The 25,726-nt window shown below is 36.6% G+C and overlaps 1 protein-coding gene across 2 annotated transcripts in view; it reads left to right on the top strand.

Moving 5' to 3' along the window:
- The window catches only part of LOC114658262 (UPF0606 protein KIAA1549-like), a 244,856-nt gene extending 219,130 nt beyond the window's left edge, over nt 1-25,726 (top strand). For both annotated transcript variants that reach the window (XM_051935299.1, XM_028810434.2), the window contains exons 15-20: nt 1,120-1,264; nt 4,598-4,924; nt 6,867-6,919; nt 12,756-12,898; nt 16,518-16,678; nt 20,401-25,726. In XM_051935299.1, the coding sequence (XP_051791259.1) occupies nt 1,120-1,264; nt 4,598-4,924; nt 6,867-6,919; nt 12,756-12,898; nt 16,518-16,678; nt 20,401-20,640 (1,069 nt within the window). In that variant the 3' untranslated portion in view covers nt 20,641-25,726. The remainder of the gene's footprint in view (nt 1-1,119; nt 1,265-4,597; nt 4,925-6,866; nt 6,920-12,755; nt 12,899-16,517; nt 16,679-20,400) is intronic.

The following is a 25,726-nucleotide window of genomic DNA, read 5'->3' as shown; positions in this document are numbered from 1 at the left end:
ACATAATGCACCAAAGCACTGAATAGCAAATGACAAAGAGGAGTGGCATTCCATGAGGTTATTCATTCATCCTGCTATTATGGTTAGCCAAGTAAAATACAACAACGGGCACTTTTAAATGTAAACTAAAGTTAACAATAAAAATCTGCCAATCATTTTAACTGTGTGAACTACAGCTCTGTTTGAGACCAACAGATGCACGTAGACAGTACCTTGTCAGTGTCATTACTTGAATTCATCGTTCCCACAATCTCAGTAGCAGTGGTTAACATGGCTGCCTCAATGATCTGCCATTCTAGGTTTGAACCCTGCACGCGGTTGTTGTCTTTGGGAGTTTGCACATTCTCCCTGTGTCTCCAGTTTTCATCCCATATCCATCTTAATGTTGATTAAAAACTCTAAATTGCCAGTGTGAGTACGTGTAAGTAAGCCCTGTGATGGACTAGCACCCTGTCCAGGCCCAATGCGGACAGGTTTCTACCCTGCTGATCTTAAGCAGGATTAGGTATGTTTCTGAATGTTATATTATATTGCTATACACTTTTTGGTAGGCGTAGCATTTTGGTATTGTGGATACCATTGCTGCCTCACAAATCCAGAGAATTGAACTTAACAGTTTGGGATGAACATAGAGTCAGCATTTTCTCCCAGAGTACTCTTGGTTTCCACCCATATCTGAAATATATACATTTAATTTGATTAACAGCTGTTGATTAGTCTGGTATAAATGAGTGTAGGTGCTTTAGTGTGTCCTACAATGGCCTGGCGTCCCATCCAGGGTTGGCTCCTGCTTTGTGGCCAGTGGTACTGGAATAAGTGTGCTTGTCAAATTTAAGAGTTGAATATTTTGATAAAAAACACTCAGGTGAATTGGCTTTTTTTAATTAATGTTGAATTATATGTGTTAGGTTATGTAAGATTGTGTTCCTTGTATTATTTAAAAAGCCTGGGTTTGATTATTACTGTTAGTTTTGTGCTCGTTCACTATAACCACTTTATTATAATATTCCCCTACTTTAGACATTAAAGTTGTCTATCAGTTCTTCCCCTTTAATTGTTTTGGCTGCTGTTAGTGTGGCTGTAGCAATAGAGTAGTTTTTGTTTGTCTTTTTGATTTAGTTCAAGAGGAAAACGCTCACCAAAACAGAAGAAAAAACACCAACCCAATGGCAGTCTGACAGATGCTGACAAAGACAGGTTAATCACAACGGACAGCGATGGCACATACAAGAAACCTCCAGGAGTCAACAATGTGGCATATGTGGTAAGCTGAAGTTTGTAATGCGTTACCAGATGACCAGAAACTGGGCTACAGTTTCATCTTCCTGTGGTCGTCCTTTTGTCAGAATAAACAAAATGTAAGTCTTTGTATTCCTCTGCAAGTTCTTTTTTGCATTCTTAGATTTATGTATTATTGGAAAGCTGCTGGGCCAATGATCAGACAGTTGTGTCTTTCTTTACAGTATATACAATGGTTCTTTTTGGGGAAAAAAACTTTATTTGGAACATTAACAAAGGTTCAGAAATATTGTAAATCTCTTTGTAGCTTCCCAGGATGTTTTGCAACACCATTTTTATTGCTTATGATTTATTTTAGAATGGCCTGAACATGCATATAGATGAACTAGATATATTTGGTAACCTTCTCATTTTCTTCCATAACATCCATCAACTTCAACAGTCCTATATCAAAAAGAAACAAGAGCATGTCTCCCCTTCTTGTAGTGTTGCAGAAATGTTTTGTTTACAGACAACTTTGCAGCACAGCATGGCTGCCTCACAGAACATGGGCCCACTTTGATTCAGAGCTATACTTAAGTTTGTTTATTCTCTAGTTAAGATGATTTTTTTCTTCAAGGTCTCCCCATTTACAAACAATAAAATGAGCACAAAAATACTTTTACGTAACTATTTCACGATGACCATAGTGTTGCCTTTCTTCCCCTGGGGCCTGGGTGGGTGCTTATGTGTGCCCAGCACCATGCTGAAGTGTGTTGTTTGTCTTGCACCTAATGACAGCAGTCAGTTCTCCATGAGCTGTAATGTACAACACTGGGTCAAAACATAAGGATGGATATTTGGCATAGTGAGCATTTAGGCCAGAATCAAGATTTGTATACATGAACAGCACGCAAACACTAATCAGTTAAGAACATATGGAGTGAGGGGGCTTAAGATTTCAAAAGAATAGATACATATGTACCAAATCGTGCAGATTCACCATGTTGGAGAGCATTAGCAAAGCGACTGAATCAATCTTATCAAAGACTTCTCTGGGACCAGATGCAATTGTGCATCATCTCATCAATAAAGATATTTAGGGTAAACTAAGCAGTTGCTGAATAAGTTAAAACCAGAAGGCCAAGTGTTTTCAGTTTTTCTCAAACCAATATCCTTTATGAAGTGGTTCACGCTCAAACAGCATGACCAGAATCTCCTTATGCTCCACAGTACTGATCCCTAAAGCCCTGTACCTGAGGGTCACTTTTTGAAAATATTGGTAGGCCAGAAGGGGGTGGGCATAAATGCTACTTGTAATTATTTTGTAGCAACAGTAATTTATTTTTGTTTTTGTCTGCTTCTTATTGTCCATCATATTTAAATTTACAATTTGTTTTTTTTATATGTATTGTTAGAGAGGTTAAACAATTACCAGCAATTGTGGTCCTAAATTCAATGAATGTTACAAGTCTACCTGTTACTGGGATGGGTGCCATTGTAGGTCCATGACGATTTTGCTAAAGGCAGGCTTGTGAGGGGTTAGGGCAAGGTGCATTCACTGGTTGAGATGTTCCTCACTGAGTATGTTGCACCTCTCATTTTTTGATTAGGATTCATCATTCAAAATCCTAAGCCATAGGTAGTTTCAAACATCATCAAAAAGTGGCATGTCTGTTGCAGTTAGTCTTCTTCTTCTGTAGAGTCTGCGCTGAAAACAATCACAGTTTGTACTCATTAAATTTAACTTTTGATAATAATGTTTCTCTATAACTGTAGCTGGAAATATGTTCAATTTTTTAGGCAGATATGACTAGGCTCCAGGTGGCAGGAACCCCGAGTAATATAAACTACAAACCATTGATTTAACTTAAATAAGACGCAGAGTCCCTGGTAGCTTTTCGTTCTTGCAGCCATAATAACCCCTGTCACTCCAAATGAACCAACTGTCAAAGTAAATCTAGCTTCAACCTTAGAACACACTCTTCAAAACTATTAAAGAATATTGAAATATTATCGACTTATAAATTTATAATTTTCTGTTTAAATTATTTAAGCTAACAATTTACCCATAAAATATAATTCTACTAATGCGTTCATTATGAAAATGAAGAGTAAATAATAAAATTCTTAATATTCAGAGAACTGTCATGACACAAAACTAACATAAACTGGGTCTATCATCGCAATAAGCATATACGGTATTAAGACACTCTTAGCAATTGATGAGTGGCTCAAGGAGCATGCAGATTACAAGGGATTTAATGTGCTACTTTAGTTAGGTTGGATTTTGTTAAACACTTGTAAATTAACAAATTTGTTTTAAGATGGAATTTACAATGTTCTTAGCGTTATAGCACTTTGAGGAAACATACTCCAGATTGAGTTTTACCCACTTTTATCCTGCAGAGTCCCCCCATTTCCACTGAAAAATATCCAGAGATACAGTAAATAGCCTACTAATTCTCTTGTAGTTTAAGAGTACAACTGCTTGCAAATACAAACAGGTCTAAAAGATGTTTTCATAGTCATGAAGATAAATTAAAGTATAAGAGTATTTAAGATGACTTTCATGTGAAAACTGGCACTTCCTAACTGAAATGGCACCAAATGTACCCAGAGATGGCTGAAGAAGATCTATTTACATGTTATGTGACCTTTCAGGAAAAGGCTACCCTGGTGTCTTTGTACAGTAGAATTATGCCCAGCCACACTTGGCTGTCATCTGTTTGGAATGCTTACAGTATTGTAGCACCGTTGCCTTTTTTAGGAAGGCCATGTGGGAAGCTGGGTAGCTCCCAACAACACTTTGCTCCTCATCCTTGGTGGATATTTTTCAAGGACCAGATGTTCTTTCTTTGTTTCATTATGTCCTAAGACACTCGCAACCTGTGTTATCAAAGTTACATGAGGTGAATACACTGCATTTAGCCCAGTCCTAGAGTAATACGTCATTCTACGGTTTGGTTTTGGATTAATTTCCTATTTAATTTTCACCCTTTCTGTAAGCTGGTTTTTATGAAACTATCTCTGCTTTTGGGTGTAACAATTGTGCTTCTTAGAGTTCTTAATAAATAAATATTCTCAAGTGTCCAAACTTTAGGGGTTTCCTTATTTTTTTATTTTACTAGTTATTGTGTCTAATTTGATTAGTGAGGATTCAGTTTCTTCATTTGTTTGTGAGATGGTTCCTCAGGTTTGGCACACATCCTGATCAGGGAGCTCTGACCAAATATTGTTATTATAGATGCAATCTCTAGCACTCCCATCATTGTGTGGATCAGTGGAATAGATAAAACACATTACAGATAAATACATTATTAAACATACTTAATGAAAATGTTATTTTCTGTCACATTCCTTATTTTGTTCCATGCAGTCAGATCCTGATCAGCCTGTTGAACCAAGAAGTCCTTCTCCACAAGAGAATGAAGTTTTCTCAAATTCCCCACCACACACCCACTCTCTGCCTCCTCCTGCCTATTTGCCACCGCAGCCATCAATTGAAGAGGCCAGACAGCAAATGCACTCTCTCCTAGATGACGCCTTTGCCTTAGTTGCACCCAGTACTCAAGGAGGCAATGTTGGAATCACAATTCCAGGTATTACGTCAGGTCAGCCTGGCACCAGTCCACCAACAAGAGGCAGCAGAGGAGCAGGCACAGGCCAGTGGGGGCCGCCATATGTTCCAGCTCTTCTGTCAAATGTAAGTGGCATAGAATACAGTCCTCTTTTCCTGTCTGTCTGTCTCTATCTCTGTTTCACTTGGTATACAGACATAGTCTTTGCTATTTTAGCAGGAACCTTTACACTACTGAAAGTATAATTTATTGAATATTTACTGTTTAGTGAACTGCAACTTTCATGTAAGCTTATAACAGTTATTTGTTCAACTTTACTTATGTAGGTCTACCAACATTAGTAGAGGAATATGAAATTCCTTATTTCTTGGAAATACAGAAAGATTACACAGATAATAGGAATGTAGCATGCTATAAATCAGGGGTTCCCAAGTTCACATCTGGAGAGTCACGAAGGTGGCAGGTTTTTGGTCCAGTCTAATGGCTTAATTAGAAGTTGTTACTTGCCTATATTTTTGGCTTGTCCGTGTCTTCCTTCTCCCACATCAGGCCATTCTTATCTTGTAGATTTTTCCTTTCCCAATATACAATCTGTATAATTTGTGGCTCAGAGAGCTCAATAATTTCTACTCATATCTTTTCCTCTTCCATTTCTAGATATTTTATTCAGATACTTCATGACAAATGCACACAGGGACCAGGTCAGAAGGCTAACTGCCAGATTATTTGTCTTTGAATCTCAGGGTTAATAAACAGTTATAAAGAAAGACTAAAAGAAACAATTAAGGGTTAGGAATCTTAACACATAAGATAATGAAAATGCAGCAACAAATGTTGCTTTAACCATAACTGATTCAACAGCCATAATTAGCCTCTTATTAAGAAATTGGACTGGAACAAAAATCTACAGCCATTGCTGCTCTCTGGGACTAAACTTGGGACTAAACTGGCATGTAGTTATACTCATGTACTATACTATATACTACATGTATATAACATCAGATATATTGATGTTATAAGAATATAATTAAAAATAGTTTATAGCATGTGACAAAAAATTAACGCAATTTGTTTGAGTATGTAAAAACTACTCAGTTGGAACCACACATAACCACACATTAGTAGGAGGTGAGTTGTGTAATTAAAAGGAGGCTAAGTAAAGTGTTGATGTAGGAAACATGTATCGAAGTATTTACAGACAGGTTGAGACTGTGAGAAAGCAATCCAGATGTGAGGTTACGGACACTAAATTTTGGACATTTAGGGTGTCCAGTGCCGCTGGGATAGGCTGTGGCCCCTGTGATTCTGAATTGGAGTAAGTGAGTTTGAGAATGTTATGAAACTTCACTGAGGCCATTTGTGATATATCAGAGTTATGCACAGGTTAAGGTCTGCCATCATGTTGTATATAAAAGTTAAAGCAGTCAGATATAAGTTTTAAAAAATAGCTAATAATATTAGTTCATTAAATCATTTAAATAATAGTTTCCTTTATTTACTTTACTCATCTATTTGTAACTCAAGCAAAACCTAAAATACAAAAGCATAAAAGTAGAATAGGTTTTAGAAGGAGCTTCATTAACAGACAGTGCAGTGTAGGAATAGGAGGTGCAAAGCCAATTCAAAAGACTGTTCTTGATACAATAAAATATGTAAATATGCACATTAAAATTAAGCCTACATATTATTCTTCCATGGGCAAGGGCGTCAGTTCACCTCCTTTTCTATTTCCATTTATATTTCACAATTGCTTAACTCCACAGAAATATACCCCTCACTAAAAAAATAAAATGTTCCTGATTAGTACCTGAATTTTTAAGAAAATGAGGCGATCACAGAAATACAAAGTGTTTTCACTTTTTTATAGTTCAGAATCATAAAAATTGTCATAGTCATCCTTGACATTGTAATTCTTGTATTGAACAGAATAGATCTAAATTATGAGAAATGAGCAGAAGATATTGAGTAACAACTCAGCACGCTGGGTTACGATTATTCACCTCTGCTATAACATTTCTAAGACACAAATTTGAATTATTAATTTGTGCTGTCTCTTCTCTTTCATAGAGATATGCTGACCTCGGAGTGTCCCCTACAGCAGCCCCAGCCTTGGTTCAAAGGTAATATAAAAGATCCTCATTTAAATTTACATTGGGATGTTCCAGCTTTTATGACACATTTTTTAAATAAGAGCATAAGACGTTTGACAATACAAAAGGAGTGCATTCAATTTTCAATTCAATTCCACCCTGGGGGGGTAAACGGTAACATTATACAATGTTATTGACTGTTATACCTGCCTTGTACTCTTCACATTGCATTTTTTAACTTGCACTGTGTTTTTATCACTGTTTAATTAATATTGTTTTTATCAGTATGCTGCTACTGGAGTATGGGAATTTCCCCTTGGGGATTAATAAAGTATCTATCTATCTATCTATCTATCTATCTATCTATCTATCTATCTATCTATCTATCTATCTATCTATCTATCTATCTATGTCTGTTTGTCTAGTTGCCTCGCAGTATGTTGTTGTATGTTTTTACAGTGGCAATTATATCTTAATGCAATTCAAACTCTGATATTTTTCTGCACCATCTATCTGTCTATCATTGGCCAGCTAGTAGCTTTGTTTGTTTAGGATGAAAAGGATGATTTTCTGTTTTGAGTCCAGGGTTTTTATCCTATGAACACACTAATTATATTTTGCCTATTTTTTATATTCTCCCTGCATTAATCCCTCCCTTATGTAATTTACATGTTAAAATAAACACACCCATTGATTGTGTGCCTTGGCATTTTTCTGAAAGTAATGACAGCTGATTGCTTACATTTTATACTGTCTTATGAAAAAATAAATATATAGATGCAGCACTTAATGATGACTGCTTTAGGTCATATCAGAAGTGTAATGAATTATGTAGCCTTCAACTACATTTATCTCCTCAGGGATTTAGAAGTAAAGTCTAGACAATTCTTACATCAGTAGTTTAAGAAGTCAGGGTTTAGTGGCTGTGTGTTTGTGTAGGTTTATTTATTGTGTCAAACTGAATTATAATTGATCTGCTCATTAATAAATCTAGTAAACTGTTTACATGTCTGAAATGGTTACAGTGTTGTTAAATTCTTAGAGAGCAGATTGGTCAGAGCACAATGAGGATGGATACCAAAAATGAATACATTTTAAAATATTCCTACATTCATTTTAGACTAACAAGAAATAAAGAATCTTTACAAAAGTTAAAAACTTCAATATGTAGCTAGCAATTAGTATTAACAGTAAAAAGAATGATAATGACAATAAATATGGCCTTGAGTGCTAACTCAGAAAGGTCGGTTTAATTTAGTCTCCAATTTAGACAATGTTAGGAAAAAATAAATAAATAATATAATCCATCTAAGATTGGTTGAAATGCAAGTAATTAACATAGACCTCAGCGTTAATGTTTGCAGTTTACCATCTATTATATTTGTAATGCATGTAACAATAAAATGCGTTGTGTTTATCATTCTAACAGATGGCACATCACAAACAGTTGTAGTAATAAAATTCATTGCACTTGTCATTCCAACAGATGGTGCATCACAAATATTACCACTGCTTTTACAAGTCCTATTCCAAATGGCATATTGAACAAAGCAACTGGACGGATACACAGACACACATTCAGACACTTGTCCTTTTATTAAAGAAGAAGTAGATATATATATATAAATATAAAGAGTGTGGCTGTATGTGTGTACATGTGTGGACCCTGCAGTGGACTGGAATAAGTTCTAATGAATTTAAAATGAACTTCCCAGTTTTGATATGTTTTAATATTTATATAAAAATAGTATACAGAGGTTTGTGTTTTTAAGGTTTTTTTTGTTGTTGTTATGTGATAAAAAAGTTTCACCACATGTCCTTTATCAGGTGGTCCACACCACAATTTGTTATGAGTCTTTTTAAGCCTACTCTGTATAAGTTGTGCGGATTTATTTTAGGATTTTATTTCATAATTTATATTCACATACTGCATGGCTGGATGCATCTCAGTCGTTATTCATAATTGGATGGCTTTTTCTTTTTTTTTTTCTTTCTCTGAGTCATCTGAAACTTCCATGATCAAAATTCTAATAAGTATAGTTTGGCTTGTCCTATTTTAAAGGTTTTATTCAAGTGCTGTGTGGGCAGTTTGTTAAAAAATATTTGATAGGCTTTTTTTTTTTTTACTTTGCTATCTCAATTTTCTAGTTCAGGAACACCATTGCTTTGTACTAGGAATGTGAGCAGTACTTAGTTTAATATCATTCATAAATATTTCCTAAATGTTAAATAATGAAAATGTGGAACAGAAACAAGACAGAAGAGGTACTAGGGGAAATGTGGTAGAAAGGGACTGAATGAAAAAAAATACATATAATTAAATCCATCCATTATCCAACCCGCTATATCCTAACTACAGGGTCACGGGGGTCCGCTGGAGCCAATCCCAGCCAACACAGGGCGCAAGGCAGGAAACAAACCCCCGGGAAGGGGGCCAGCCCACTGCAGGGCAGACAAACACCCACACACACTAGGGGCAATTTAGGATCGCCAATGCACCTAACCTGCATGTCTTTGGACTGTGAGAGGAAACCAGAGCACCTGGAGGAAATCCATGTAGACACGGGGAGAACATGCAAACTCCATGCAGGGAGGACTCAGGAAGCGAACCCGGATCTCCTAACTGCGAGGCAGCAGCGCTACCCACTGTGCCACCCATACAGTATATAATTAAATGCAAAAGAAAAAATACTAAAACGGAAAAAAAAGAGTAGAATGAAACAACTATAAAGGGTATAAATACAATGTTAATTATGTACAGGGACCAAAGGATGCCACTTGCAGAACTTGGTTTAAGTTGATGTAACTCATTTGTGTTTAACTTACTGTTTGCTAGCCTGGGCTTCAGGTGCAAGAACCAGAGGACTTGCTTACAACATGGTTTTTTTTTTAACTTTCATTCATTTGCTTGTTTTTAGTGTTTCCTTTTAGTCTTGGACTACTGAAATCTCTGCTCATTATATACTTGGTTTCAAAATAAAAATATGTAATTTTCTTGTGCTTTATGAGCAAATGATGTGATCAATTAGCTGTGAGTTGCAATCATTTTAACTTGCTTGATCTTGAAGGATAAGAAGTCAATCAAACGTTATATAGCACCTTTCTTGCATGTCCTGTGATGGACTGACACCCTGTCAAGGTTTGTTCCTGCCTTGCGCCTAATGCTAGCTGGGACAGGCTCTAGCAGACCCCCGTGACCCTGTTCAGGACTATGGCCTTTCTTACATGAAATGCAGCTGATTGTGCTTTGTATATAGAATAAAATGGAAAATGACACAAAACCACAACATACACAGTAGGCAATTAGAGATACCGTTAAAATGCTGTTCTGTGACCTGATTAATAAACCATTTAATATGTCAAGAATACTGTCAATTAGCACGCCTGATACTTCTTTGAAAAAACTTGTTGGTATTGGGTCAAGGATGCAGGTGGAGGGTCTCAGTTGAGAAATTATTTTATATAAATCAGGTAAATCTATCCTGGTGAAAGAATTAAATTTGTTTCAAATGGAGTACAGTGGAACCTCGGGTCACAACCATAATTTGTTCCAAAACTCTGGTCGCAACCCGATTTGGTCATGACCCGAAGTAATTTCCCTCTAGGGTTGTATGTAAATATAATTAATCCGTTCCAGACCATACGAGCTGTATGTAAATATATTTTTTTAAAGGTTTTTAAGCACAAAAATAGTTAATTATACCATAGAATGCACAGTGTAATAGTAAACTAAATGTAAAAACATTAACACTGAGAAAACCTTGAACAGAGAAAACTAACATTGCAAGAGTTCACACTATAGCCTTACGAACTGATCACTGTAAACACTTTTTTTTAATGAGTTTTAAGCAAAGGGAAAAAATGAACATTTGAAAAATCCATAATTTATACAAAAAACTAACCTTATACAACCAAGAAAACAAACCTTGCATGAGTCGAGTTCTTGCATGAAGGAAGTGAGGAGGAACTGGGTGGAGAGGAGATTACAGTTTTGAGGTAAAGTCCCTCTGTGCAATGCACATCTGACTAGAACAAAGTACTGTACAGGTACAGGAAGAGAATGAACACGTGCGTAAATCACTGGTGCGTACGAAACGGAAGGGAAACTGGCTTGTTCGTCACCCGAGTGTGTGGTCATGAACAGATGCAAAAGTTTGGTGAACTTTTTGGTCGTAACCCGATGTATCGGAGTTTAAGAGGTTCAGTATTGGAGAGATGTACTATATTATTTTTAATATCATAAATTTTTAGATTAAAAAATACAGCAAAAGCCTCACAAGTTTCACTGGAAGTTTTTTGGAGGCATTTCATTGAGTGATATGGGTTTAGCAGACGATCAATTGTAGAGAATAAGACTCTGGGATTACTAGCATTGTTATTTATAATTCTAGAGAAATAACACTGACTCTCAAAATGGACTGATAGATAGACAGACAGACAGACAGACAGACAGACAGACAGACAGACAGACAGACAGACAGACAGACAGACAGACAGACAGACAGATAGATAGATAGATAGATAGATAGATAGATAGATAGATAGATAGATAGATAGATAGATAGATAGATAGATTTTATGTCTCCCCAAGAGGAATTTAAAACTTTACAGAAGCTCCATCCCTCCAAATACAATCTGACCACAAAAATGCCACTCTCTGACCTGTTTGTTTTGGTTTTTTTTAATTATTCCCTGAATATATAGAGCATAGTGAAAGGTCAGCATTACAACATGGAGAATATGGGTAACCACACAGCACCATTTTGAGGGCGGAGTGGTGGCTCTGAGGCTAAGGAGCTGCGCTGGTATCCCGAAGGTTGCTGGTTCGAATCCCTGTCACTGCCAAAAAAAGGCCACTGCTCTGCTGGGCCCTTGAGCAAGGCCCTTAACCTGTAATTGCTCCAGGTGGCTCCAGGGGCGCTGTACAATGGCTGACCCTGTGCTCTGACCCCAAGGGGTATGTGAAAACTACCAAATTCCTAATACAAGAAATTGTATAAGGCGAAATAAAGAACAAACAAAAAAAAACAAACAAACAAAAAAAAAATGCACTGTAAAGCTAATTGTTCCGCAGTGCTAAAGTACAAAGAACAGCATTTCAGATTACCCAAAATAAGTTAAAGACACTTCCTGTTGATTTTGACTGAAGGTATCAATACAGTTGAAACATTTTTTGAAACGTTGTAACATTTGAGAGCATATTTCCATAACTGTGCACTTAAATGCATGAATCAAGTATGTCATCGCAAATGAGACCCTCTTGCATGGGTGAAAGTAAGGGACGCAATTTTATAATTTCTGTCTTGTAGTATTGCAAGACATCCTGTAATGATACTAAAGCCAATGTCTTCTTCTAACAATCTTAACAAAGTCAGACAGATTCTCCAGCTGTTGAGTTTTACTTTTCAAATATAATATTTTATGGATAGCCCTTAAACAGTCTCTTCCATGAACTTTTAATCAGCTATAAAATTTTAAGCTAGGGTTCCTTGCTTATTTGAGGTTTAATTCTTCATATCTGAATGTTGTCTTTGGCAAGACACACTGCTTTAAGGGGAATAATCCACTGGATATTAATCAAGGCAACCTTCCTCCTCCTCCCCTTCCTCTTAAAGACACACTATAGTACAGCACTAAAATCTGAGCTGGTTATATACTGTAAATGTATTAAAGCATAAGTCAGTTTGCCTCAAGTGCTCTCTCTGTAAGAGTTAGCTGCTCACCCTAGTTGTTCTAATTATGTTAGGGCCAGTTGACCATGTTAGTACAATATATTTGCATTTTAAGTTCTATTTCTTTGTTTCCATGATTTTGGAAGATATCACCACTACCTAACATGTCTGTTGTATTGTTTTCACAAAACCAGGCAAGTGCACGGTCAGGGATTTTCACAGTCGGGGGAGTCAGGAAGACAGCAAGATCAGCAAGAAGAAGTGTATGCTACCAGAGGAGTTTATGGTGAGGAGATGCCCTCGTCTGCAAGGCCACGACCAGTTGGTGGAACTACAGGTGTTTTTCAATTTTTCAGTACTGTACATTGTTGCTCTGGTTCTTAGCTTGCAAAAGCTTTTTTCGGAGTGAAAGGAGCAATGTCCCAGTTTCTGTTAAACTCCCATCTTTAATCATACACATTACTTTTGAAATGAGAAAGAGCAGTATCACTGCATACTTGAGTTAAATGACAGGATAAAAGCTGTTGCCTGTGACTTAATGTCTTTGTTTGCAAATTCAGGTTCTAGTCATCTTGCAGTTGCCAAATTAGCAAAGACACACACGTGCACAGTGGTTTCCTTTTGTTTTCGTATGCTTTTTGTGTTCCTATGTGCATCTTCAAGCGATGCTCAAAACTTATCTGCCAGTATACTGACAGCACAATGTGCACTGAGACAATAATGGAAAGATTAGAAAATATATATGTGGACATTTGGAGCAAATTAGGTTGCTATCCTCATTCAATAATTGCTCACAAAAAATCTAGCGAGAATATCAAATTGAGAACCACACTGCAAAAATATTGTCCTGGCTCTGCTAGTGCCACTTTTATGATGTTCAGTAAAATTAGACATTTGTCCGTCTTATTGGTTTCTTATGCATAAAAGAGCACAGAGCTTACCCTGGATCAACGTACTGAAGCATTTTAACTTAACATGTACATTTTTATAATCTAGGAAGAAATCAGAACCTATTAACTCTGCACAATGAAAGAGTGGTGATTAGAATCCATGGTGCCCACTGATTTTAATGTGTAACATAACATGTTAAGTGCATTCTGTTCAGTGTACTGTACCTTGAATTCAGAAAGCGTGTGACTCAGTGGTTATTGTTTGTTATGTCTAGATTAGCCAAAGAAAATGGACCAAGGTGCAACGTATTATGTTGGCACACAAATATACGTTTCTGAACTGTTTGATCACACCTAGTAATTGTCTAAAATGTTACCAGAGTGACAGTGCTACACAGTAAGTACATCCTTAGATTGCAAATGGGTCAACCTGCACGGACTTTTATTTCCTTATTTGACTCCTCCATCTGTATACTAAAATGCTAAGAGGTGGCATCTCAACGCTGAGTTTGTCTACTGACACTTAATCACAGTTGATGATATTGCTATTTTAAAAGCTTATTATCTGAAACTGTGCTGAAGAGTATCAAAATGTGAATTGCATTAATATTATTAATTTAATGAATACAGTAAAAGAAAAATAAGATGCAAACAGGACTCTTGACATTTGTGCGCCATCTGGTGGTAACTGTGAAAATTGCAATATGTAAATTGCTGGACAACGAAGGCCAGCTGCAGGACAGGTTTGTCTTATCACGTGTGGGTGGTACATGATTACAATCCAGATAAAGGTCACGTTACATTCAGAACAACAGATTAGCAAATGCAGCCTCATTCTGCACTGTAACAAGCCAACCGCGTGTTGTATCGATCAAACGTGTGTAAGGTGATATCATTTGCTTTTTTCAATATTTGTTGCATATTCTTTTCTAAGTTTATTCTCTCAATTGAATGAATTACCAAATTTAATGCCAAATACTTTCCTGCATTAAATTTTGATTCATCTTCAATGACCATATTTCTGACATCGTTGGGCAAAACTCGACTGTAGGTATTGTGATACTGAGAAAGTTATCGTGGCGAGAAACTCTTGCAGGATTCATATTAGTATAAAATGATAGTCTTACTATGCACAAATAATGCACAGCTCTGTCAGTTAAAAGGTAGTCTTGCTGAAGGTAGATGTATAATATATAGGTGGAAACAATTAGACGGCTCACTGAATGTCACATTTCTAAACCAATCCCACACCTCATGAAGGTGGCGCTCAAAGTAGGGGCAGTGATTCTGAACTGCAAATATCAGGTCTGACAGACAGCAAGCTTCTGTTTACGATGAATTGTTTATAGTAAAAAGTCTCCTAAAATCCTTATTAGACATACTGTATACAGCAAATACGTGTCATGTGTGCAGAGATCACAGTGCACATTTTAAAAATAAACAAGATGCAAGGGGAAAACCGTTCTGTAGCATCTTATACATTGGCATTCAACAACATCAATGGACAAATGGTCAGCATGAATGATACTTTGCCACGGGTGCTGTGTGTGCTCTCTTTTATTCAGTGTTTCAAAGACAGCCTAGGACTCGATGAAAAACTTAAAATTTTTGGAAGCTATATTCATGAAAATATGAACTGCAAAATAAGCATTTGAAGTAAATGGAGCATCAGACTCCATCAAAAGGACTATCTTTAAGACTGCTCATAATGAAGAGCCATGGGAGATGCAGATTTCAGAACTCAAATCAACAAATCTGGCTAACAAAACTAGTAAAATCTGTGAGAAGGCTGCACATCATCCACCTTGTAACTGCATTTCTAAATGAATAACTAAAGAAATGTAACATTACTGTCTGATTGGAAATGTAAACATGCCACAACAAAATAGCTGCAGTGTTTTAACACATTGTATGAGGGACGTTCAAAAAGTTTCCACACTTTTTTTAACTCTATTGACAATTTCAAAAACAAATTACATCACTTTTCTACATAGTCACCTTCGTTTGCGATGCAATTTTCCCAGCGTTGTACCAACTTTTTAATGTCCAATTACTACTCCTCCCACCTTCACTGTTTCCAATCTACTCTATATATAAAATCCTAAGCCTAAAAGTGCAACGATTTTATGTCATGTTTTTTTGTCACGCTTTAAATCGGCTTATTTTAAAACCTACGTACTGTATATATGTTTGGTATCATTCTTTTCAGGATTTATTGAACTTTAATGCGATGTTGTTAGATTTTCAGATTCTTATTCCATTTTTAAATTATGAACTAAAAAAATATAAAGAACTCGTGTCCCGCGAGACGAGAATTTGTGCCAAGAAATGTAACCATGCCCAGGGCCGGAAATAAAAGATAAAGAGTAGATGACTTTTAAATGTTCGATGCAGATCATGCGGCATGGCAGCACAAGCAATCCAACAGCTGATCGAGCAAAGAGGAGGTATAAAAAACTGTATTTGTTTCCCATTATGTCAGCGCAGACCATGGGGGTTGGTGAGCAAAGTGAGCAGGGGGTAACCCCCTAGTGAAAATATACAAGTGCAGAAAATTTTTGAACGTCCCTTGTATATCCATAGACCACAATGCTTATCTAAATTATTTGCTGTTTTCATATCGTATACTGATTCAATAGCAATAGCCCTGGGGGTGTAGCCTTTGCATTGCAGGATTTATTTAGGTTTGAGAATCACATCTGGCTCCATGAGACTAGTTAAAAGGTAACACTCTATAGCAAGTTAGTCAAAATATTATTGATGTTCCCATTGTATCTCCACATTTGAAAGTAAAATGGCAAAATATCAAACATCAAGATGCCATCATAAAGCCTTACTGTATGTTAGAGTAACATAAAACATTTTGGTAATTATAATCATCATGAAGAATTCTTTCCTTAAATGCAAACTGTTATGTTGGTAACATTACATTTCTAGCAGTTTTACTTAACATTCTAACATAGAGGACTGTTCTTAGAAGTGTGTATTGGAAAAGAGTTGTTTTTAGTTAGTAAACTGTTGTTTCATTGTTGTTCTAATAAGATTTTGAAAAAAAAACATTTATAGGTGCACAGCTTCATCATCTAGCACAAGTTGGCCTATCAAGCAGAATGAATTCAAATCAAGGACAGCCTGGGAGAACAGGCCAAAGCCAGTCAGGGGGCTCTGGGTGGACTTCCTATAGGCCTGAAGAAGAATATACGAGAAGCAATCACCACAGGGACCCTGTAAGTACTGGACTTGTGAAGATTATTGGTTTGAATTTTAAAATAAAATCAATTAGTACCATGTACTGTAAGGTTTGACATGTTTGCATTAGAATGTTCTAATTCAAAATGTAAATTTATAGTATTATCAAAGTTTATTTTCCATGAATTTACAGCACTTGGTGAAAGTAACTAGCAGGAAGTTGTAATAAATCCTGCATGCACACCTGTTTTCATTAAGGTCAGGTTTGAAAATGGTAAGTCCAAGGACTTAAAAGGAGGATTAACTACAGTAAACAACAAGATAACGTTTATAATCAAAGCCTTGAGAAAAAGTCAGAATTCAGACAGGGTCAGTAACCAAAATAAACATGGGAAATGCATTTGTCAAAATTCAATGTACCAATCATAAAAACTAAGTCTTTTTTATATCCTGAAAGCATAGTTTCCACTACCTGGACAGGACGTGGTGACATCATGTGTCACATGACTGGTAATGGATGCCTTTGCTCTAAACAATGTGGCTGCAGCCATAAAAATCAACCAGAAAATGGCAGTGCCTGTGTGGAGTACAAATCACCAAACAGCTTTTAAGAAAATTAACTTTGCAATTTGTTAAACTTGCCCAATTTAACTTTGCCATCTGATATTCATAAGCAGCAAATGAAGTTGCCTTTGCTGATTGCTTGAGTGATTTTTGAATTTGCATTGTTGAACTGTAGATTGCCTGAAGCCTAGTGGGTAGCACTTTCGCTGCAGGTTTTCATTTTAACCAGTTTTACCAGTCAGTGAGTCAGTTTATATTTACTTGATCTCATTCTTGAATTAGCTGGCCTTTTTCCTAATCTTATTTTGTATTCAGAAAAAATTGCTAGTATGATACTTTCATGTAAAAGACATCAGAAATGTGTTGCCATAGCTTTGCATGCGTAACTTTCTTCTGCCATATTTGATTTAATTCACCCTTTTCTGTGACGTTTGCTTTCTTAATTGTATCCAAATACTGATAATAAGGGATGAGCAGTGAACACTGGAGCAAGAGAAGCTAAATGTGATGTTTATATCAGTGCTGATTAGTCCGAAAATGCTTAAAAGGCCAAGTTCAAGTTTATTATCCATTGTAAACAATAGAATGAAATTCTTACTTGCATATCTCCTCAGAACAGTAACACAGTAACAAGAAAGACACATACGGAAATATACTATTATATTTAAAATATATTTACTGTTTATCTTATAATATTCTATGATATATAATAATATTAGATATCATATGTGTGTTGTCTGTGGTGGGCTGGCATCCTGCCCAGTGTTTTTTCCTGCCTTGCACCCTGTGTTGGCTGGGATTGGCTCCAGCAGACCCCCGTGACCCTGTGTTAGGATATAGCGGGTTGGATAATGGATGGATGGATACATATGTATGTTGTATTATGATATATTAGACTAGCTATGCTACTCGGTTTCACCTAGGAAACTTACTAAAAGAATGGGCCTGGTTATAAAGACGTCACTTAATTGGATGTATCAGTAGTACTGTGTAACTGACTGAGTATTTTTCTGTATACATATTTGTTATTTTTTTATTATTAATTCACTGGAGCTCCTCACTCTTGAACATGCTAGGAGGAGTAAAAAATTCCTGCTGGAGATCAATTCCTGCTTTTCTGATTGACTGACTTTGGCTTTTGTTGGTAGTCATTGGAAAGCACAACTTTAGCGAAAACTGTATTATGTTGAATTGAAACAGGTAATTAGTAAGAATAATGGAATTTTTGGGTATAAATGTAATTTCATCCTGCAACGTGTTCTGTAAAAATGGTAGCTTCAAACAGATTTAAATGTAATGCTTTGATCTGTAATCTTGTACCGATAAGTTTGGGGGCCTTTGGATCAAAAGCAATATATAATGAATTGTGATTTACTTTCATTTATTAGATACAACATTGATGTTTACAGCCTGCACATTTACGTGGCACCTGAATTGAATGTTATAAGCACTATAGAGCAAAGAATGGGGGAAACGAAATAATATGGTGAACTATGTACAATGTCCATTCCAGTTTGTTTTGTCCGTGGGGAACCCCTTTAATGAACTGCACAAACATTTAAACTGACTAAGGCATGCTGTCAGTCCTGGCTTGTGTTGTACTTTACTGGCACTTACCTGCTTCTGCTTTGTGAACCGGAGTGTAGCAGCACATCACGGCGTTCTGACTTACAAGGGGACACCCTAGCTGTCCGCAATACTGCATGTATATCTGCACCAACGGCCCATTCGCCACCCATTTGTTTAAGTATATGTATATAAGTGTGTTCAACACATCACAGGGAACAACCCAATGGGGACAGATCCCCATCCCCTTAAATTTGTATGAATTTTAGTAGTAAGAAGAAGCCGACAGAATTGGGAGTCAGGCTACTTACCAAGCATGTCGTGATCAAATTTCAGTTAAATCGGTCAAAGTGTTTTTGAGATATATGGTGTTTAGTTTTTCTGTTGTAAGATGGAGGGGGGCTACCTCTTAATTTTGATATATCAGGATGTCCTTTTTTTAGTAGATACCAAGAGCACTAGATGTACCATCCTGCTAAATTTAGGCTTTCTAACTTAATGGGAAATAGTGCTTTTTTTGATGACTGCTTGAATCAACTTTGCATTATATTTATCTGTATAAACAGTAAATATATAATATATATACACACAGTTTTTTATGTTACAATATTTGATTTTTTGGTTGTCTGTTCAGCACTCTTATAACCTGTATATAGAAACTGACCCTGAATCTACTGGTGCAAGGCCTATTGGTCCGGTACCACTTGTTAAAAGGGACGAGTGAGAGAAGCAGCTGTGCAGGAGGGCTGAGGTCTTTAATAATACAGTTTGCCTTTCGAAGCAAACAGGGGGTGTAATCTGCCTTCTGCTTCCTGACGTCTATTAGCAGCTCCTTAGTTTTGCTGATATTAATGTCCTGGCATCACTGAGTCAGCAGGAAGACCTTTCTTCTGTAAGCCATACCATAATTTTTAGTGATTAAACCTATGATGGTGGTGTCATCAGCCAATGTAGTGATGGAATTGAAACTGTGGTAGGCCACACAGTTTAAAATAGAAATTGCTTGGGATGACTGCAGGAGTGAACTTGAGACCCCCAGACTGACGTCTTTTCTTACTAATCAGCACACAAATGAACAGGACACCGCAGAAGCGTCTGTCTTTAGCTTTCAGTGCCATTTGCAACTACTGTATGTCTGCATTGCTCCTCAGTCAGAGTCGGTATCTGGGTACAAGCAAGGGAGCAAACTTCACAAAAGTAACGCTATGAAAAAAATCAACATTTTTGAATTTCTTCAAAATGTTAATATCATACTAGAACAGTTTTGTAAATGCAAGATATGTGAAAGAAAGGCCAGCTAATTAAACCATTAAATCAGTTAGGCCTAAATGTGACTCATCGACCTGTGAACCTGATGGGAGTAAAAACCTGCAGCCACAGTGCTCCCCCAGGACTGAACACAAAAACCATGGGCCTAGAGTGCAGGTACAATCGCTAGGCCAGATGTCTTCATTGTTCATCAGTCGTCAATAAAACTGCATTCCAGTCCCCTTTAAAAGAACCTGCATTCACAGTGTAGTATGAGTACCATTGTGCATTTTTGAATCTACAATATGAATGTTTTTGCTTATGAATGCTAACAAATATTCAACAACAGTAAAGTAATTTGCAATGCTATTTTGTCTTTCAGGCACAGATTGTTGGATTTCCAGAATACTCATCGTCAGTCTTTCAGATGCCTAAGACCTCCTTAAGGGAGCCTTCTGCGCCTGCTGGTCATATCCTCGAGCCGGTGGGACCTGGATTTCCCTCAGTAACTGCTGATGAATCCAACACAGGCCACTCTTCAGCCTCCCTTATCAAAGCGATTCGCGAGGAACTTCTGCGGCTTTCCCAGAAACAGTCTGCTGTGCAGAGCTTTCACAGTTGATTTCATTTCTGTCCACTGACTTGCTCCACCACACACCACTCTAGACTCCAGTATCCAGTGAAGGAGATACTTCCCATGGAAGTTTCCACTTACAGCAGCAGCAGACCACAAATAGACATATGGGATAGCACATTAGCATGGAAGGTTCTTCCTAGTTTAAGATCCACTTGATAGAGAAGTACCTTTTTTTAAAAAAATGAATGAAATCCCAGGTCATGTTAAAGCTATTGTTTTAACATTTTCTATACCTTCTTATGTGATCAACATCATAAGCTTAGATGTTTTCTGTTACATTATGGCACATTCTTTTCAGATGCAACCGGTCTGTCTGCAGATTTATTTCTCTTTACATGTTCTATATTCATTCCGTCTCTGTTTTTTGAATACTTTTCTTACAGACAAAATCTGTTGGAAGAAATGTGTATTTTTTTTTAATTGCTCCCTTCTGACTATTTAAAAATGAGTTGTTATTTAATCTGCCCCTTCCTTCCAACTGAACCCCCCCACCACCACCACCATTGCTGGGGATATGTACAGTATGTATATCAGTGCTTCCTATTAACACAGCTTGTTTTATATTGCTGGTGCTAAAATCAAGTCTCAAGTGGCCTATCATGAAGTACACCACTCCATTTCTTTTCTTTATTCTAACCATTGACTGATTAAGTAACCGTGATCATGAAGTAATTTGAAAACAAGCTGAAAAGTAAATGTAGAAAAAAGAAAATGTTTTTCTGAAGTGTCTTAAATATCGTTTTCTGCGTCAGTAATTGTTACAAATTGTGGGGTATGATAGGCCTGACTGCGGAAATGGCTGTGTTCCAGCGTTATAAGCCAGTGGTTGAAGTTCTTGTCAGGCATTGTTTGATTATATATCTGTAAAGCCAAAGCTCTGTCTGAAACAAAAAAAATGTGAAAGTAGACATCTCCGCTCATTCTGTGCTGGTATGTTATTCAAAGTAAATTTTCAAGTGAACTATAAAAAAAATGTACAGTTAACTAATTCTGCCATTAGCCATATCAAAGAAAGAAGATGGCAGTTTAAGAGAGGATCACTTTTCAATTTTGTACATGGCATTAGTCCATTCTGATGTCTTAAGCAATATTTTTACAATGATTTTTAACACTTCAAAATGCTGTAGTACTTTGTGATTAGATTTAACAGGTAGTTCACTTATTTTCCATTATCTCTCTGTTTCTGTATCCTGTTAAAATAGGAAGCCCCGTAGCTGTCATTCATGTTGATCGAGGTGATTTTGTAAATAGTCTGCCTATAAGTGCACAAACCAGATAGCTGTAAATTGAGAAACATGGGTCTGTCTAAATAATATACTGTTCTTGTGTGCTGACTGTTAGATCTCACTGCATCCTGGACTCAAGCTTTATAATCCTGAGAAAGTTCTATCTTTAATAAAGCTTGAGCCTGTCCAGTATGTGGCAGTAATTCTTGCTTTCTTTGCATTGTGGAGACTGTTAGTGTACGTCACTGCCTGATCTGTCCTCCTGCATTGAACGTGCGCACATTTTTCATGCAGGCATACACAACATCTCATTTTATGATCTGTACATTTTACAGTACATTAGATTTGGAGTGTTTTGATTTGATTACACAATGAAGAATTAATTACCTGTATAAACATAATTCTTTACACGCTGTTTCATTAGGAAGCTGTAGGTCACAAGGACCAAAATTATTGTTGTAGGTATCATAAGTTTGATTATAAAACATAGCACAGTTCACTCCTTTTTAATTACACTGAGGTTAAATTATTATTATTGAGCATATTCCTTCAAGATGTAAAAGTCAAAAGCTGTTATCTTTAAAAATAAACGCAGAATATTTGTTTGTCAATAAAGACAAACACAATTGCAATACATCCCAAAGGATCACGACATCATAGAAAAACCGTCACATGTACTGTACAGATCAGGAACCATAATTCAAAGAAATGTGGCTTAATCTTATTTCTTGGTAGCAGTGGTGCAGTGTAGTCATCTTAGCCGAGCTGCCATCAGGTTTGGGTTTACTCATATGTTCCAAGGACGTGCTTTTAGGTAGGTTCATAATGACAACTTGTCCCCCTAATGAGAAAGTGTGGGAGCTGAGGTGCAGCTTGACAGACTGGTGCACTTTGTACTTATCTTACACGCATTGGCGACAGAATAACATTCAGCTCCCCACAACCCTATCCTAGATGAATGAAGTGTGTTCTGAAAACAGAGGGATAGATTATATAGTTGCATTTTGTTTTGTATTGAACGCTCATAATCTTAAAATTTGAATAAGCAGGGGCGGCGTGGTGGCTCTGAGGCTAAGGATCTGCGCTGGTATCCGGAAGGTTGCCGGTTCGAATCCCCGTCACTGCCAAAAGAGATCCTACTCTGCTGGGCCCTTGAGCAAGGCCCTTAACCTGTAATTGCTCCAGGGGCGCTGTACAATGGCTGACCCTGCGCTCTGAACCAAGGGGTATGCGAAAAACTAACAAACACTGTTGTAAGTCGCTCTGGATAAGAGCGTCTGCTAAATGATGTAAATGAATGGATAGACTGGAAAAAAATAAATGGTTCACAGATCTCATTCTTGTTCTGCACAGCAGAAATTAATTCAGGATATGCAGGGCAATGAAGTACAAAATGGCGTTGCATAAACAAAACTAATGATTTAAAAAATAAAAAGTCCAAAGGCTAAATGCTGTAAAATTATTTTTAAAATAAATGCTGTAAAATATTTTTTAAAAGATGCATCCTCATATATGCTCCATTCTTTTGGGAAGCTTAAGATTGGCATCAGTGTAAAAGAAGAGGCACTTCCATAGTAGCTAAGGATTATACAGAGCCTGTGCTGAATTATAAAGCTCGGTTAACATTAGGTCTCCCCCTATAAGGGACTACAAGGGCTTATCAAAAGTTATTAGTGCTTCATTTTACAACACAAGATATGAATAGGAACCAAATCACAGGTCAATCAAATCAATGTACCTTTGTTTGCTTCTCTACAAAATCCCAATACCAGTTAGTCCATTTTTATAACCATTTTACATGTTTTACTATCCTTTTGCAATGGAAATTTGTTCTATGAACAGTGATCATCTCCTAGACCCCATGATGTGCCATTCCAGCCTCCACTGTCATTTCACCAGTTGAGAGTCTCGACTCCCTCTAAGAGTCGCATTGATTTTTTTTTTCCTTTTTGTGTCTCTCATGAATGTCCCTTACAGGTCTGATACTGTTTGTGCTCTAACATTTAAAGTGATGAATCCATCATCAGCAACCCTTTCCATTGTTTGACATTTGAGCACATAACTAAGGCAAGAGGGTGTAATTATTTTCATTCAGATTTAAGATGATAGATGGGACCATTAGTTACAATATGGTGCATGTCATTATTGTAGATTGAATCTCAGCAGTTTTAATATGCTGTGTACTTTTGATGTGACCCTCACAGTATGCAATTCAAACTATTTTATACCATTTGTCATTTAATAAATCAGGAATAAAAGACAGTGCCCATGCTACTCTCAGGAAACTGTACTGTACCTCAGATCCTAATCTCAGCCTCCAAACTCAGGAACTGTGAAGTTTGGAAATAGTGGTGCATAAATGAAATCGTATAACACTCTACACCTAAATATAAAGAGACAAAGGACAAGGTTAAAGAGCATTTTACTATCCATCAGGCCAGATGAGAACTTTTAAAGAGAATACATATGAAAAAGATCTCACCATAAACATGTTAAGTTCAGTTTAGGCAAGTTGTCTCTAAATTACATACTGTTTTTGCTATTTTTCCATAGTTCTGCTTTGAAAATGATCACAAACATCACATTCCAGAAAGCTTGTTTATGAAGTCAGAGTGGAGAAGTAAAATATTCAAGTGAATAAACTCTGGAGACAAATGTCAGTTTACCAGGTATACTGGTTTGTGGGTAGCTGATTTCCTTTCCATGTGTAGTCTACAGCATTTTCTTACCCGAGTGGCTAAGATCTGCATGGGTGTTTTCAGGTGCTCAGACAGTGTGTGAATGTGTGCAGATTAAATCATGTAACGACGTTTGTTTCGACAAACTAGAATTAATGAATGCCGTTGATCTGTCAGTGTTACCTTCTGGGTGAAATACATTTAAAAGTACACAGCAAAATCTCCAGTGTTAATTGTTAGTGTGGTCATTTAACCTTTAAAAGCATATATACAGGAACACTGTTTCCTTATATAAAATTTGAAGTGTTTGTTTTGCTGTATACATGGCTGGACCCAGACCACTTTGTCTTGAATTCTTTATTGGTAAGTACAGTATTAGTCATGACTTTATCCTTGTAATGTAAGAAGTTAAATTGCACAAGCTTTAAACACGTTTCATAAGTCCTTATATGTTTTTTCTTTTATCATTTTGTGTGAGCCGTTAGTCCAAAATGTGCCTTATAATTTTACCATGCTTTGTATTTATTTATTTATTTTTCATTTGTTAGAAATTAACCAAGTACACATTCAAGGACACTTCTTTTACTGTGTGCATCCAGTTCTGCACAAAATCAAATCATTGGACTAAGTGGAAACAGTCCAACTATTGTGAGATCTAAAAATGTTGTTGTCACCCCTGTTGTTGTACTCATTACACAATGATTTGTTTTATTTTATTTTTTTTGCCTTTTTCATTTATGTTTGTAAATAGAACTGTTTGTACGTTTCATGTTTTGTGGTGGGTCGGGGAGTTGGCAGGTCCAACAAAATCTTCTATAAATGAGTTGCATGTTTTATAACTATTAGGATTTAATTATTTACAGTCTGTATTGATGTGCATGTCATTGAGAAAAACAAAGGAGATACAAAACACAGTCCAGCAGAGGTTCATGTAATAAGCAAGTAAAAATACATTTTTAGTGTATAACTGCCATTAGATGATTTCATGGGATCATTACTTTTAATTTCACCGTGGTTTTGAAACAAAATTGTCCTTAATCCAACTGTTTATTTACTCTTCAGCTAACTACTGTAATAGACGCAAAACCATTAAGCTGTATAAGCCAAGAAGATGACATGGAGAGGCTAATCAGTTCAGTATGAAATAAAATTGTTTGATGAGAAACA

The sequence above is a fragment of the Erpetoichthys calabaricus genome, chromosome 1, assembly GCF_900747795.2.
Source record: "Erpetoichthys calabaricus chromosome 1, fErpCal1.3, whole genome shotgun sequence".
In the NCBI taxonomy this organism is placed as follows: domain Eukaryota; kingdom Metazoa; phylum Chordata; class Cladistia; order Polypteriformes; family Polypteridae; genus Erpetoichthys; species Erpetoichthys calabaricus.
Note: the sequence above shows the minus strand (reverse complement) of the source record. Positions and strands in the feature narration are given on the sequence as shown.